General features: G+C 36.0%; 1 protein-coding gene across 1 annotated transcript; it reads left to right on the top strand.

Moving 5' to 3' along the window:
* The first annotated feature begins 521 nt into the window (after positions 1–521).
* LOC126666995 (uncharacterized) lies at positions 522–1,240 on the top strand. The gene is made up of 2 exons (XM_050359935.2): positions 522–754; positions 845–1,240. Exons 1-2 carry the CDS (start codon positions 581–583, stop codon positions 1,130–1,132), a joined length of 462 nt encoding a protein of 153 aa, XP_050215892.1. The 5' UTR covers positions 522–580; the 3' UTR covers positions 1,133–1,240.
* Positions 1,241–14,488: the final 13,248 nt, after the last annotated feature.

Here is a 14,488-nt window from a genome sequence, read left to right as displayed (position 1 = left end):
ATTGTAGGCTAGGTTTGTACATTCTGTTTCATGCGTGTCAATTTGCCCTAATATTGTTTGCTGTTTCATGTATCTCTCAATCAGTTAGTGTAATTTTAGGCTTATGTTTGTCCCTTTTTGGCATCTGGTCATCAAAATATGTATGTTTCCTTGCTGGGATGTATTTAATAGTGATGGTTGTGGTCCATGCTTGCTGAGTTGGTGAGTTGTATGTATTTATTAGGGTTGTGGTCCATGTTTGCTGAGTATTTATTAGGAAAAAGGGTCATTCATGCCCCTATCGTTTACCAATTGGCTCACTTAAGCCCTTAACGTCCTAAAAGGTTCAACCATGCCCCTAAACTCATCAAAAAAGATCATCCAAGCCCCTTAATCTAACTCTGTTATCCTTATACTGTAACGGCGTTGACTAATCCTACGTGGCTTCTGCTGTTAGGCGTTGGAATTAATGACATGGCAATTAATTTGCCAACTGCCCATCTTCCCAATTGAAATCCCTAAAACACATAAAGTGAATTGAATCCTTAATATTTTAAAACCCAAAAATTAAAATTGCACTCTCTGGTTCTTCTTTTCAGCCATGCCAACATCTTCCTCTTCTTCAACAAGAATTCGGCAAAGAAGCAATGAGTACACCTCTGATGAAAACCGGGTTCTATGGTGTAATTGTCGTGTAAGTCGGATTGCACCTCTATACACTTCTTGGACTGAAAAAAACCCTGGACGAAGGTTTTATGGGTGCGTAAATTATAAGGTGAGTAATTTCATAGTCATACTTTGTTTATTCCTTTATTCAACAATGTAAGTTGGTTATGCCTTTATTCATCATTGGATTCTTGATTAGAATGGGGGCTGCAACTTTTTTGAATGGCACGACAAGGAGATGACAGGAAGAGCACAACATGTGATTAACAATCTCATAGCTGAAAATGAAATTATCATGGACAGAAGGTGCAAGAGAAGAAACAATTATGGTGAGGATGTTGACACTCTATGGCAGGAATTCAAGCTTCTGAAGATTTCAGAGGAGAAAAGAAATGAGGACCTGTTTGAGGCTAGAAAGAAAATGAAAATTGCTTATGCTATTGCTGCCTTGTCTTGGGGAGTTTTGATTCTGTATTTCTTAGGTTGAATAGGTTGTTTGGTCCATGAATTGTAATGCATATTTCAGTTATCTGAGTTTGGAATGCAAAATTGAGTTATGTAATGGTTTATTGTGTGCTAAATGTTTGCAATGGTATGAACTGGTAATGCATTTCATGTTAGTGGCAGGTTGTTTGGGCAAAATTATGCAATGCCCTGTAATTTGAGAATTTTATGCAACCCCTGCCCTGGTATGCAATCCATGCTCTATTTTACAACAAAATGAAACATTCATAAAAAGCAGATAGAATCCAAATTGAACAATATAAGCCATTCATTAACCATCAAACAAGTTCCTAAACAACTTCAAACATGGACTGTTTCGAAGCCATTACAAGAAGTTCCTAAGGAACTTACAAAAATATAACTAAATGGCAAAGTTTGTAGCCATTACAAGCTCCTATGGAACTTTCAAAAAATCACCTAACATGCCATGTTTCAGGCCATAACAAGTTTCTATGGAACTTACAAAAATAATCAACCTAGCAGACAGAGTTTGTTGCCACAAAAAAGTTCCCATGGAACTTACAAAAATAAAAGCACAAAATCGAACCCCTTCAGCTTGTAGTTGCACCATCCTTGCTGCTTTTCCCTTTCTACTTTGCAAGAGCCTCTTTATCAAGTTGTGAACGAGTGACTGCAGGTACTCCTTTCCATTTCAGACCTCCTCGTGGCTTAAATGGTAACTCTTCAGCATACCTAACATGAGATCCAGCTCCTCTGAAACCGATGGATCTTGGAGTAACACCAGTGGGCTGTTTTGTGTAGGTCCTCTCCTTCCTAATGATATTGTCATTTGGGATTGAGAACCTGACATTTGGATCTTCATTGGCCATACCACTTCCTGATGCCATTGGAGTTTCAGAGGCAATGTGTTGCTCCCCTAGTATAATTTAGAAAAATGTTATAATTTAAAAAATTTAGTATAATTTAAAAAATTAATTGTATTTTAATAAAATGTTAGGGATTAGTCAAATTTAGGAGAATGTTATAATTTTTTGTATTTTATTTAACTTTTAAAAAATGTTAGAGATTTGTAATTGTTAAAATTATTAATTCATTATTTATTGTCAGTAAAATGCTAGGTATTATTAAAGTTTAGCGGAATGTTAAATCTTTTAGTATTTGTTATTGTTTAGAATAATGTTAAATAATAGTAATTGTTAAAGTTGAAGTTAATTATATGTTTTAAATGCTAGAAATTCATAATTGGTATAATCATTTATTGTGAGTAAAATGTCGTTAAAAATGCTATGCATTTGAAATTGCTATAATTTGTGGAAAATACTAAAAATAGATATTTTAATTTTTTTTAACGAAATTTGTAGTAATGTCGACACTCAATTTATCGTTTCTGATATAGTACGATGGGCAAATTCTAAACTCCTCCCGTGAAGTAGAATATCACGGTGGTTGTCGACTAGAGATATCACTCAGTGAACGAATGAATTATAAAGAATTGGTTAACATTTGTAGAAGCGCAGTTTGTATTGGACCGAACTCTACTAACTCAGAAGTAGAGATTACACAAATTTTATTCAGACTGCCTAGATTTGTAAGGGGTGAAGTAGATTCGTACGCACTCTTTTTAGTGGAGAACAATGACCACTTATTTAGAATACTATTACTGAAGCTGCGAGATGCCCGAAACTACGTATTATGGAGTTTTACGTGGAGTACCAGATTTTGGCTGGAACCAAAATTTTGCTGGATTAGTTGGAGTTAAGCGATTCGAGCGAGTCAGAGTGGGACAGTGAGTCAGTAAGGAGCAGTGACGAAGACGACGAAGAACACTTTTACGGGAGCGACGGAGATGATACATGGGACATCGAGGTCGGGTTAGAAGTGGCCAATTTGAGAGAACAGATACACCACCAGTCGTAGCTTCCCGAACACATTCGCCGTGCAACTTTCGGCGACTTTCAAGTTGACTTGAATGAGGGTGAGAGCTCGAATGTTACATGGCGGCATAGAATTTCAAATGGGTTGCACCGCCGACGCATCCAGACATCGCCAACGCATCCAGACATCGTCTGGCGTACATAGACAACGTCTGGCTTTGTTGAAGAGCTGTTCTACTATCCCGACCCTCCTGATTTAGCACAGGCGTCGACGTCATCAGGTGCCTCCTTCAGGGTCGCCTGAGGCTCAGGATCCTCCGCAGATGTTTTTCTCGACTATTGAGTCGAGGTGCTCCGGTACAGACTTATCGGCTGAGCCGTTTTCCGCACATCAGTTTCAGCATTTCATGCCTCCGGGTTTTACCTTGTACTCAGACATCACCTCACATAATCTCTGCGACAATGCGCCAGCTCCAGTCACTGACCAGTCGGACAAGGCTACATACGATGATAGTGACGATCCAGAAAACAGTGACGAGGGTGATGATGGCGACTGTAACATTGTAACTGATACCTCGTGCCACCAACGGACTCAGCATGGTTACTACATGAGGACCCGAATGCGAAAACCGGCACGATTTTGTGATAAATTTTGTTGTATTTTGTACCGAAAATTTATGTAAACAATTCTAAAATAATATTGTTTTTAATATTTATTACAAAGATTAAAATTTAGCTTTTTAATTTTTAATATTTTTATTAATTTCAAATTATTAAAAATACATCAAAAATATTAAATGTATTTATATTTTTTTTTTGAAAAGTTGTTTGATTGTTGGTTTATATTAAAATTCAATTTGAAATATATATATATATATATATATATACATATACGTACATATATGTACGTACCTAGATGTACGTACGTATATGTACGTATATGTAATACGTACGTAATACATATACGTACGTAATACCTATACGTACGTCTACGTACGTACATACATATACGTACGTCTACGTACGTAGATACATATACGTACGTCTACGTACGTAGATACATATACGTACCTACATACATATACGTACATACATATATGTATATATATATGTATAAAATTCAAATGATTGGGAATGAATTGTCCCATCATTAACCAAACTTATTATTCAAATCATTGGGGAAATAAAAGTTTTCTCCCTAATAATTGGGGGCACCAATCCAAGCGGATTGATGCTTAATCACCTGATTAATTGTTAATCAGGTGATTAAGAGGAATCCGCAATTGTGAATTGCGATTTTCCCCTTGAATCCGCAATTCACAATTGAGGATTCATGCCAAAGGCACCAGATGGGAATAAGTTATTTTTAAAGGAATTGGGCAAAAATTCGGGATAAAATAAAACTTTAATAAAAAAATTATTTTTAATAGGAGTTTAACTTTTGTCAACCCCAAATTAGGGTGGAATATAATTCTACCCGTAGAAGGTAAATAAAGGTGAACTAGTCACTTTATATTCCCTTTCTTTACCCATCAATTATCATATCCAAAAAAAAATATTCCTGTTATATTCCTTTCCCCTCCTCTTCTATTAAGCTCAATCCATGCAAAGCGTTAATGTTTCTTATTTTGCTCAACACATTTAACACTTTGGTCCCTGTAAGGGAGGTGTGCACTGGTTTGTTTCAGTGCCCGAACCGGGAAAAAAAACAAAAACTGAAAAAGATGAAAATTAAAAACTGAATCAAAATTGAAGTTGGTTCAAACCAAATCTAAAAAGACTGAAAGTCTTTAATTTTATTCGGTTAAAAACTGATTTTTTTATTTTCATTTATGAAAAAATAAAAATTATTGATTAATAATAATTTTACATATATTATTAGTACATTTTATTTATTATAAAAATTTATTAATTTATATATTAAGTATTATTAATGAATAAAAACTTGATGGAAATACGTTTTATTAAGACTATGATAGTGTACTGAGTCCTGTCAGGGTTTGGCCAACGAAACTTACCTCAGGATCGCCACGATTTAATCAGCTATATGTATCGGCACGCCTTCACCCTAACAGATTTGCCTACTTAAGAGCATGCTTATACGGAGTTTGCCCAAACAGATATTGACCGAATCATCAAGGAATCGGCAAAACTCAAAAGACCGAACTCTATGAATCTTGCTAAGAGATTAAACTAAGAGTCAACTATAAACACTATAATCGCGGAGAGAACATAAAGGATAAGGTCTTCTAGATATATTAAAGATTGTCTCCTAAACGAGATAGAAGACTAAATCAAAAAAAAAATTATTTAGGACTCTTTCTTAATGGGACAAGATAGAAGATCATGCTACAAAGTAACGATCTCTTTCCTACTTCAATCCTAGCTCCTAAAAGAATCACTTTCCTTCTAGGACTCTAACAAATCAGATCTCGCTACAATAAAAAGAGTTGCAGTATGCTTTTACACACAAATTGAATACTCTATTTTTCAGTTTAAGCCTAAACTGACTTAAGCATCGCAGAGCCAATAGGACCATCGATGTTCGATTAGTTATCTACCCTATTTTCTAGGTCATGACCCTCGATTAGAGTATTCAATCCATCAATTGGCGTCATTTGTGGAAAAAACTTAAACAAAACTTCATTGGAGGAGCTTTTCTGTGAACCATACAAATTTATTGAGAAGAGATGACTACCGATGGAGATGGCCTGAGAAATAAGAAATCGTTGGAGCCTAAGGACAACCAACCTATGGATCCAAAAGAAACAGACATCATCACCCACCCCCGACATTCCCGATAGGGGAAAGTGGTCCAATTCTTATCGACAATACTTCCGGCAACATTCTCGGTGACACTTTAGCAAATTCCTCTTGGAGCACCCTGTAGGGAACTAATGACCCTTTAAGCTCAACTCCTGGGTATTAAACCCAACCAATCCAGGGAACATCCCCCATTTCTTTTCCATTACTAGGTGGAAACAGAGAAACTACTCTGGCAGAAGTCTTCCCAGAAATTTACCATCAAGTGATAGCAAAGATGCTAGAACAATTCCAAAAAATCTGAGACAAGAATATAGAAGAAGCAAGACAAACAACAAAAACTCATATCGAAAGCTTAAAATTACAACACACGGAAGTCGTGACCCCTCCTCAGACCGACGAGGACGAAATCTAAAAGATGGAGAAAAGAATAACGGAGAAAATACAAAAGGAAGGGCAAATACCATCAGGAGAAATGGAGAGAGAAACACAGAAGAAGATGAAAAACCCAAAAAATATCATGAAAATTAGACAAACACCGCTTGGAGAAAACGAGGGAAGAAACGGCTCAAAAGCCAATGTAAGAGATGATGGAGATAGAGATGGTCTAAGAGGCGAAGAATAAAAACAAAGACAAAACGAGCAGAGCAATGAAGAAGATGTCCTTATTAGAACTAAAAGAACTAAGAAAGTGTCGTAAAAGTCGCAGTCAAAGAAAAAACAACAAGAAAAAGATGAAGGAGAATCCCGCGAATCCCCGCTTAAGAGAAAAGTAGCCTATGTGGCTGATGAACACCTAGAAAAAAATATAGCGAGAATGTTGAAAATGATAAAATCTGAAGAGCTAAATATGGATGACCTGAAACTGAAGGCTCACCTTTCTCGATGTAAATCATGGAGGAAACGATTTCTCACAATCTGAAATAGCTGACCCTGTCTGTTTTTGTAATAACCCGAAATTTTAAGGGATAAAATATTGCCACGTGTAATATTTTATTAGACGGGAGTAGGTAAATTAAATTAGATAAATTTAATTTATAATGTCCCTAAAAGTATATTGTGGCAATAGGATTTCAAATTTGAATTTTAGAAATTTATATTTGGTTATTTATATAGTTAACGGGGATAATATAAACTAATGAATTGGGTGCAGAATAATCCATAAGTCGTGCGAATATTTTTGGTGTCAATATTCGCAGAATATTTTAAAAAGGTTATCGTGAAAATTTGATAAAATTTGGAAGTAGAAATTTTATCAAGCGCGGCCAATATAGGCCTAATAAATCGAAAATGATTTATTAAAAATAAAATATAAGTCGGGTGAGGATAAAAATTATATTTTTATTCTTTTTAAATTTTATTAGATTTTTGGGTAAAGTTTCATGAAATTTGGAAGTCGTTTCCGTTTGAGCTACGAACGACTAGTTAAAAGGTTGGTTTAAAGTGCATAATTGAGCTAGTATTAAAGTGTACTTTGACCAAATCTATAAATATAACATTAGGTTTCAAAAATTAGGACACAGCCTCATTCTTTGTTGTTCAGAAACAACAAAGAGGTGCTAGCTTAGGAATGGAGGCGCGCAACAGTGAACGTGAATTTTGATTTCGCGATTTTTCGTCCGTTTCTCAATTCTAACTCCGTTTCTTCAACGATTACTCAAGTAATCGAGATATTAATCCTGTATTAAACGTTTATTTTAATATATTTCGATATATTTCGAAAATATATTCGTTTATAAACGGTTACCGTATCGATCGAACGAATACCTATTATTTTTACGTTCCGAATGTGAATATGGATAGATTGGATTGTGTATATGTGTTAGGAGCGGAAAAACGAGGTTGAAACACATCGGACTGCCCCGGGAATTAAGTTTCCCCGAGGCTGTGCACGTTGGTGCACGGACGTGCACATATGGTGCACGAACGTGCACCAATCTGGAGGTGCACGAACGTGCACCATCCAGGGTGCACGACCGTGCACAATGGTGCACGACCGTGCACAATGGTGCACGATCGTGCACTAGCCATGGGTGCACGAACGTGCACCAGGCCGACGCCAAAAGGGCAAATTCTTTTATGGGCTTTTTGCCCTATCCGTTTGACGTAGTTTCGTCGAACTAAAACGTTTAAAAATGATAACTTCTTTTGGAAGAAAGTGAAAAGAGTTTTTAAACCTAAGCTAAAGACTTTTAAAATGAGATTTTAAAAGTAAAGTTAAACGTTTAAAAAGGACTTTAAAAGAGTTAAAGTCGATGTTTAACCGGTTTAAAAGATTTAGCAAATGATGTTGCTAAATAATTAGTATACGACTGTGAATTGTTTTGGCAATCAAGTTTATACTATTAAATGATTTTAATTAGGTATTTCTATACCTAAAAGGACTTCTAGAGCAAATTCTAAATGTTTTCTTGAGATGAAAACAGTTTAAATAATTTTTAAAAAGAACGAGACCATAATTGCTAAGTGTTATATATTTGTATGATTTGTTTGGACCTAGGTTTCAAGACCTAGATGTTTATACCAGAAATAGATATTGATGTATTGTCTTATGTATTTTGTATGTTTGATCCGACTAGCTGTCCAGCAGTCAGACCAGGACTCCAGGGAGTCTGTCACACATACGGCAAGGCTAAGTAGTTACTTAGCAGTACTGTGAGTTTACATGTTTACTTTTGAATATCAGTATTCAATTATTTTAAATCCATAAATCGCAGTAGTATAACTTAACCAAGAAAGGTCCATTGGAACGAGCTACCTATTAGACGGCAATAGGGTTGCATGATCACCAACACCGATTTTTAGATGTACTTCTGTCGAGGTATAGAGGTATGTCTGTCGTGTAAGTCATTGGGAAAGTAGATGCCCTGAATTCACGGGTAAACCCTGAGACGATAGTAATACAGTTACGGTCGTGGGTCAAACCGCGATGGCAGTTTCATAATTACGGTCCAGGTACCAGAGATACAGAAGTGGACGGCAGTGACTCGGGTCACGGTCTTTGTTCTGTTGTCTATAAGCTCGTGAGATGAGTGTGTCTGTTAGGAAAATTTGGACTAGGGTTTCATATGGATCAACGTATTGGTAATTTTTTATATATATAACTGTTTTATATATATTATGCGATTTTGGTATTTATTTGTAAAATGTTTACTCACTCAGAAATATTTATATTTCTGACCCCGTTGTTGTTTCTCAATTTTCAGGCAACGAGCTTTGAGGTCAATCGAGCTTCCACATCCCTCCTTCAGGAAAGCTCTTCTTTGGTATTGCATATAGGATTTTGTACTCTTAGTATGCTGCAATAGTATAAGTGTAGTATGTCAGCAGCTGTGCCACTAGTCCTCTGTTCGTAGATACTCTGATAGGATCTAACGCATGTGTGTATACCTTCTGAATGGCTGCTTAGTGGCATATTCTATCTAGTTACCGAGTCGGCCTCGTGTGTTTTTTAGAGGGTCAAAAATAGTATGTTTTATATACACCGGCTATGTGTAACCGGTCCGCTGTGTATTTTAATATGTTTAATACCACTGTTGCGAGACGCAGAGGTGTCCGCACTATTTTATTAAACATATTAACAAGTAGCGTGTGGTTGGGAACGGGGCTGCCTATGTGTTAAGGCAAGTGAAAGATAAGTCCCTGATTTTCCAATGCTTATACGCCAGGTTTTCAGAAGGAAGCAAGGGTTGAGATAATGCAATTATCCAACCAGTACTTCTGAAACCATAATTCGCTTATATGTATAATTTCAGAAATGTGTTTGCGTTAAACGAGAAAGGTTTTAATGGTGTTTTCTGAAAACGGATCGTACGCGAGGTACGATCCAGTAATAATATTTGCGAAAAATTTCTAGAGGTTCTAGGCTTGCTACGGGTTTCGGAACAACCATTCCCATTCCCTAGCGCCGGTCGTGACTTGGATTAGGGTGGAATTCGGGTCGTGACAGTTTTCAATGGCGAAGGAGATCCAATGGATCATACCTTCATATTCTAGTCCACAATAGGTTTGCTCAACGTGACGGACACAATAATACGTAAACATTGTGATATAATCTATTCTTAAGGTGTTAATAATATGATTGGCATATTCTATTATACAAGTGATCTAAATAACCGTTCACAATCGATAGAGTTCTACGAATAAGGGCATCACATCATCCCGGAAAGATCGTCACCTCAGTTTATTCTCCTAATTAGTAAAGAGTTACTAATTATAGGAAGTAGTGAGTCCCATACTACTTGATGGGGATCATAATAAACATATGGACACTCAAGGGGGTTGTATGAGTCGGACAAGTGACGCTATTCATCAAAGTCAATTTAATGTCATCTAGTTCATATTGTACATATGTCCTTTGACTTGCGGTAACATTATCTTGTATATAGGTGATTAGATTTTGATGCTCTTTATCTTTAGATGTTTCATGAGCTAGGGTCATGAGATGTGTTGGCTCTAGTTAGTTATATATGGAGACAGGGGTTTAACCTAGAGAGGATTCATTACTCCGGATAAATGGAGACAAGATTCTATGCTATCTCGATTTATTCTTGATGGATGATAAGATCTGCGGATGTGTTTATGACTTACTTAGAAAGTTGTTTCTAGTGGAAGTCATATTTATCAAGAATAAGATGTAAGAGATGAGGTCATATGATCAAGACAAACAGTGTTTGACTTAACCATGACACTGGTCGAGATTGGAATCTTAGATGAAGGAAATTTAAGTGTATTGTAATTATGAACATAGTTCATAAAGAATGCATTGAAACATTCATCTCTATTTAGGGGACGTGATATGTTGTTAGACGTCACTCTCGATCTCTGAGAATTAATAATTAATGAGATTTAATTATTAAATATTGATCTAATTATTAAATATTAGAAAGACGTTTCTTATGTTTCTCATTGCCATATAGATGTGAACCTAGTTAGTCACACACAATAGGGTGTGCAACCGATTGCATTTGCAGGAGATTGATTTCATATAGATATTAGCATATCTCGAATATTAATCTAAGATAAAAATGTCATGTGATTATGTCATGAGATGATATCATATATGTGATGTCATTGTGTGATGACACATATGTATATATGTGTCATATGTTGGAAACACCTTTTCTTGGTGTGTGACACCTAGCATGTGAGGTGTCATATGGTGGCAACACCTTTACTTGGTGTGTGACAACTAGCATGTGAGGTGTTGGAGTTTTTCCATAAACTCTAGCCTATAAATAGAGGTTGCCTTTTCTAATTTTAAAAACCACACAATACAACGCACAACTCAGCACAACACCAAGTTGTAGATAAAACAAACACTTGAAGAAGTTCAAGAAATCACCAATCACGAAAAAGCTTGGTGATGTTTTTCATAAATCCGAACAAGGATGTAATCGCGGCGAGAGTTTAAGCTAAAGGTTGCTCGGCAAGATGAACTCTTGCAGATTACTTCAAGGCGAGGATTCAATCGAACGCATACTCGTGTGGACGAGCTTGAGGTCCTCGTACTATCGGGACTACAAGAATCATTGAAGAACCGACATAGGTATTCTTCTTACGATATCTAGATGCATGCTTTAATTACTAGATGATACGACGATCCATTTATTATTGATATGATCAATTTCTGGATCCAAATTGTTGGAATTTCGATTATGAATTGAAATATACAATTCGGACCCTCGCGTCCCGCTGCGCCAATAGTTACCTCGCCCGGTATACGTGTGTGGGAGAAATAAGGTTGGAAGGAACAACATGTCTTAGCGATATCAAACTGCTCTATGTGCTATCTGCTACGTGCTATATGTTAAACTGACCTCGCATATCATGCATCTGCAAATCACACATCTCATGCATCCAGAATGCCCTACATCATATACTAATTTCTTGTGGATGCAGCTGCATACCTGCATCATACACTGACCATTTATCTTGCATCCATACTATTGATTGTTCTATTAAGTATCCAGCCAACATTTAGAATGTCAAGCAACCAACCCAAAGAATCAGAAGAGGATTCTACCAATCCAGACATCTGACGAATCAGAAAAGGGTTCTACCAATACTTTTACGATGCCGACATCAACGATCCAGACAGCTAACGGTTAAGAAAGTTATCTATGACTCCAACATCAGCAATGCAGAAATACAAACAGATTAGCAGACGGTTAACCAACTAGTCCATTAGAAAATCCTCATCGAGTAGCTTCAAATCAGTCGACTCAACCAGATTGTTAGAACCAACCCGGGAAGTGCTAATTGCATTTCAACCAGTATGTCAGGATCAACCAAACAGGTACCAATCGCAGTCAAGATCAGCATAGATCAGCTAAAACGTGCACTCCATAATGAATAAAAAGGGGATTACCAGTACCTTCACTTTCAAAAGTGAACTTGTCAAAGCTAGCTGATAAGTAACAAGCTCATCGCATTCGATGATCACTAATATTGTACATCCTGCCAAGCTCGGGGCATGATGCTGATCAAAGAAGAATTGCAGAAGTTAATCAATCACGCTTGGTGATCTTCATAAACACAACTCGACTGCTATAACATCCAGACTGAAGGACATAATTCCAGGTATGGCACCATGAATGACATAGAAGTCTAGTCCAATGACCTTTAGAATGATCAAGCGAAACAGTGGAGGTTCCATCCATCTAGAACAACAAAGCTCCCAACTACCTAGAACAACTGAATGGAACAACAAAAGCTTCATTATTGCTTGAACAACCAAATCGAACAATGTAGGTTCCAGCCTATCCAGAGCACTAAATGGAGCTGCAAAGATTTCAACTACCCAGAATGACCAAATGGAACGGCAAAGGTTCCATCTACCCAGAATAACCAAGAAAAGCAGCTATCCAGAACAACTGAATGGAGCAGCAGATGTCCTAGAATAATCAAATGGCACAACAAAAGTTTCATACTATCCTGAACAACCAAACGGAGCAGTAGAGGTCCCAAAACAATCAAACAGAATGATAGAGGTTTTGTGCTATCCAGAACAACCTAATGGAGCGGCATATATTTCAATTATTCAAAATAGGACTATTGATGGCTCACCCAGATTCCAGAGAAGGATTCGACTACAGATTCAGCGTCTTTCATCAATCTCAGAATCCATGACATCGCCTACAAGATAGAAATGGTGATTCGGCCTATGTCTGGACAAATTAATGGCCATTTCTTTTATGATCAATGACTTATAACATTCTCATTTCTGCATTTGAATATTTTTGAACAATTCATTTATCTAACGCATTCAAGTTCCAGAGACGATAATGAACTCTAATTCTGCTCATTTATGCGATGTCTCGATGAATGGGCATGTTATTTTCAATCGCCATAATAAGCGTTCAATTTCTGATCTAATTATATAATTAATATAACTATTAAGCCTTTAGTAAATTAAATTAAATTAAAATTAAAAAAAACATGATTTTATCCCTTTAGCAATATACATGTACTTTCAAATTATTTGTAAATTTATTTTTTTATCACTTTTTTTAATTTATTTTATAAAACTAGAAATTTGATAATAAAAAAAATGAACCAATACAGGATAAATAAAATCTCAAATAAAATCTCAAATAAAAAAATACTTTGGATCTCATTTGTCCAATAATTCTTGATCCAAGATCCAAAAGCAGGCATGCTGGTTTTTTTTCCTATTCCCTAACCAGTACAGCACTAGATCCCTCCTCTTTAGCTACTTAACCTGTAAGCAATATATAACCAAGTCCAAAAAATAACACCGGTTAAGTCAAATTTCACATGTGGTAACCAACATAAGAATCAATCAACGCCAAATTAAAATGCCTATATACCATTATATTTTTCCGGTTCGAGTAACAGTATATCACATTATATTGTAGTAACTTCAAATGGGTGGATACTCATTTTTATATAACTACAAACTAAAATAATCAAATGGGGGGATGCCCATTTCTTATTACAGCAAAACAAACAAAATACCACTCTAACAACACATATAGAATTTATAAAACACATAAGCAAATAAAGAGACATAATTTAGCTTTAGGCTCTTTCTTTCTTTTTCTAGTGACCGTATCCAATTGAAATTATCAAACCACAACACAACACCTTCAAAAATAATCCCTCATCATCAAAATCTGCTCGCTTTGGCCCGATCAAATAGAATCAAGCCAACACACAAATTAACAAAAGAAAGAAAGAAATGGGAATAATAAATCAAGGATGAATTTAAAAGAATTTAAAAAAATTGAATATCAAACCCACCGATTTCTCAATTCTTGCGATTCATGGTTCTGTCGTTTTTATTTTTTTTGGTTAAAAGGAAACCATATACTTGAGAGATGAGTGATTTAATGAAGCAGTATGAGTTAACACACAAAAGACTTATATTCCTAATGAAGCTTCAATTCAAAAGAACACTACTTATATTAAATGAAGAACACTTGAAATTCTAAAAATTAATTTATGAACACAATCCCTATGAATATTCTCTACCTAATTTAGGAGCATAAAAAGCGTATAAAACCTAGAGAATAATTGTTGTGTTACAAAAGAGGCTTAATCTAGAAATGAGATAAAATGCCTTAAATAGTCAATACAAAAGAGGAGACAGAAAACATCCTAGTACTAGTTGTGTCTAGACAAAGTGGAAGTGGGTCTCAAATCTTATCTTTTTCAAATTTGAATGCTGCAGCCTATGTTTTCCTCTTGTCTCGATCGAGACCATTAAAGGGGAGTGT

This window comes from Mercurialis annua, linkage group LG2 (assembly GCF_937616625.2).
Source record: "Mercurialis annua linkage group LG2, ddMerAnnu1.2, whole genome shotgun sequence".
NCBI classification, from domain to species: domain Eukaryota; kingdom Viridiplantae; phylum Streptophyta; class Magnoliopsida; order Malpighiales; family Euphorbiaceae; genus Mercurialis; species Mercurialis annua.
Note: the sequence above shows the minus strand (reverse complement) of the source record. Positions and strands in the feature narration are given on the sequence as shown.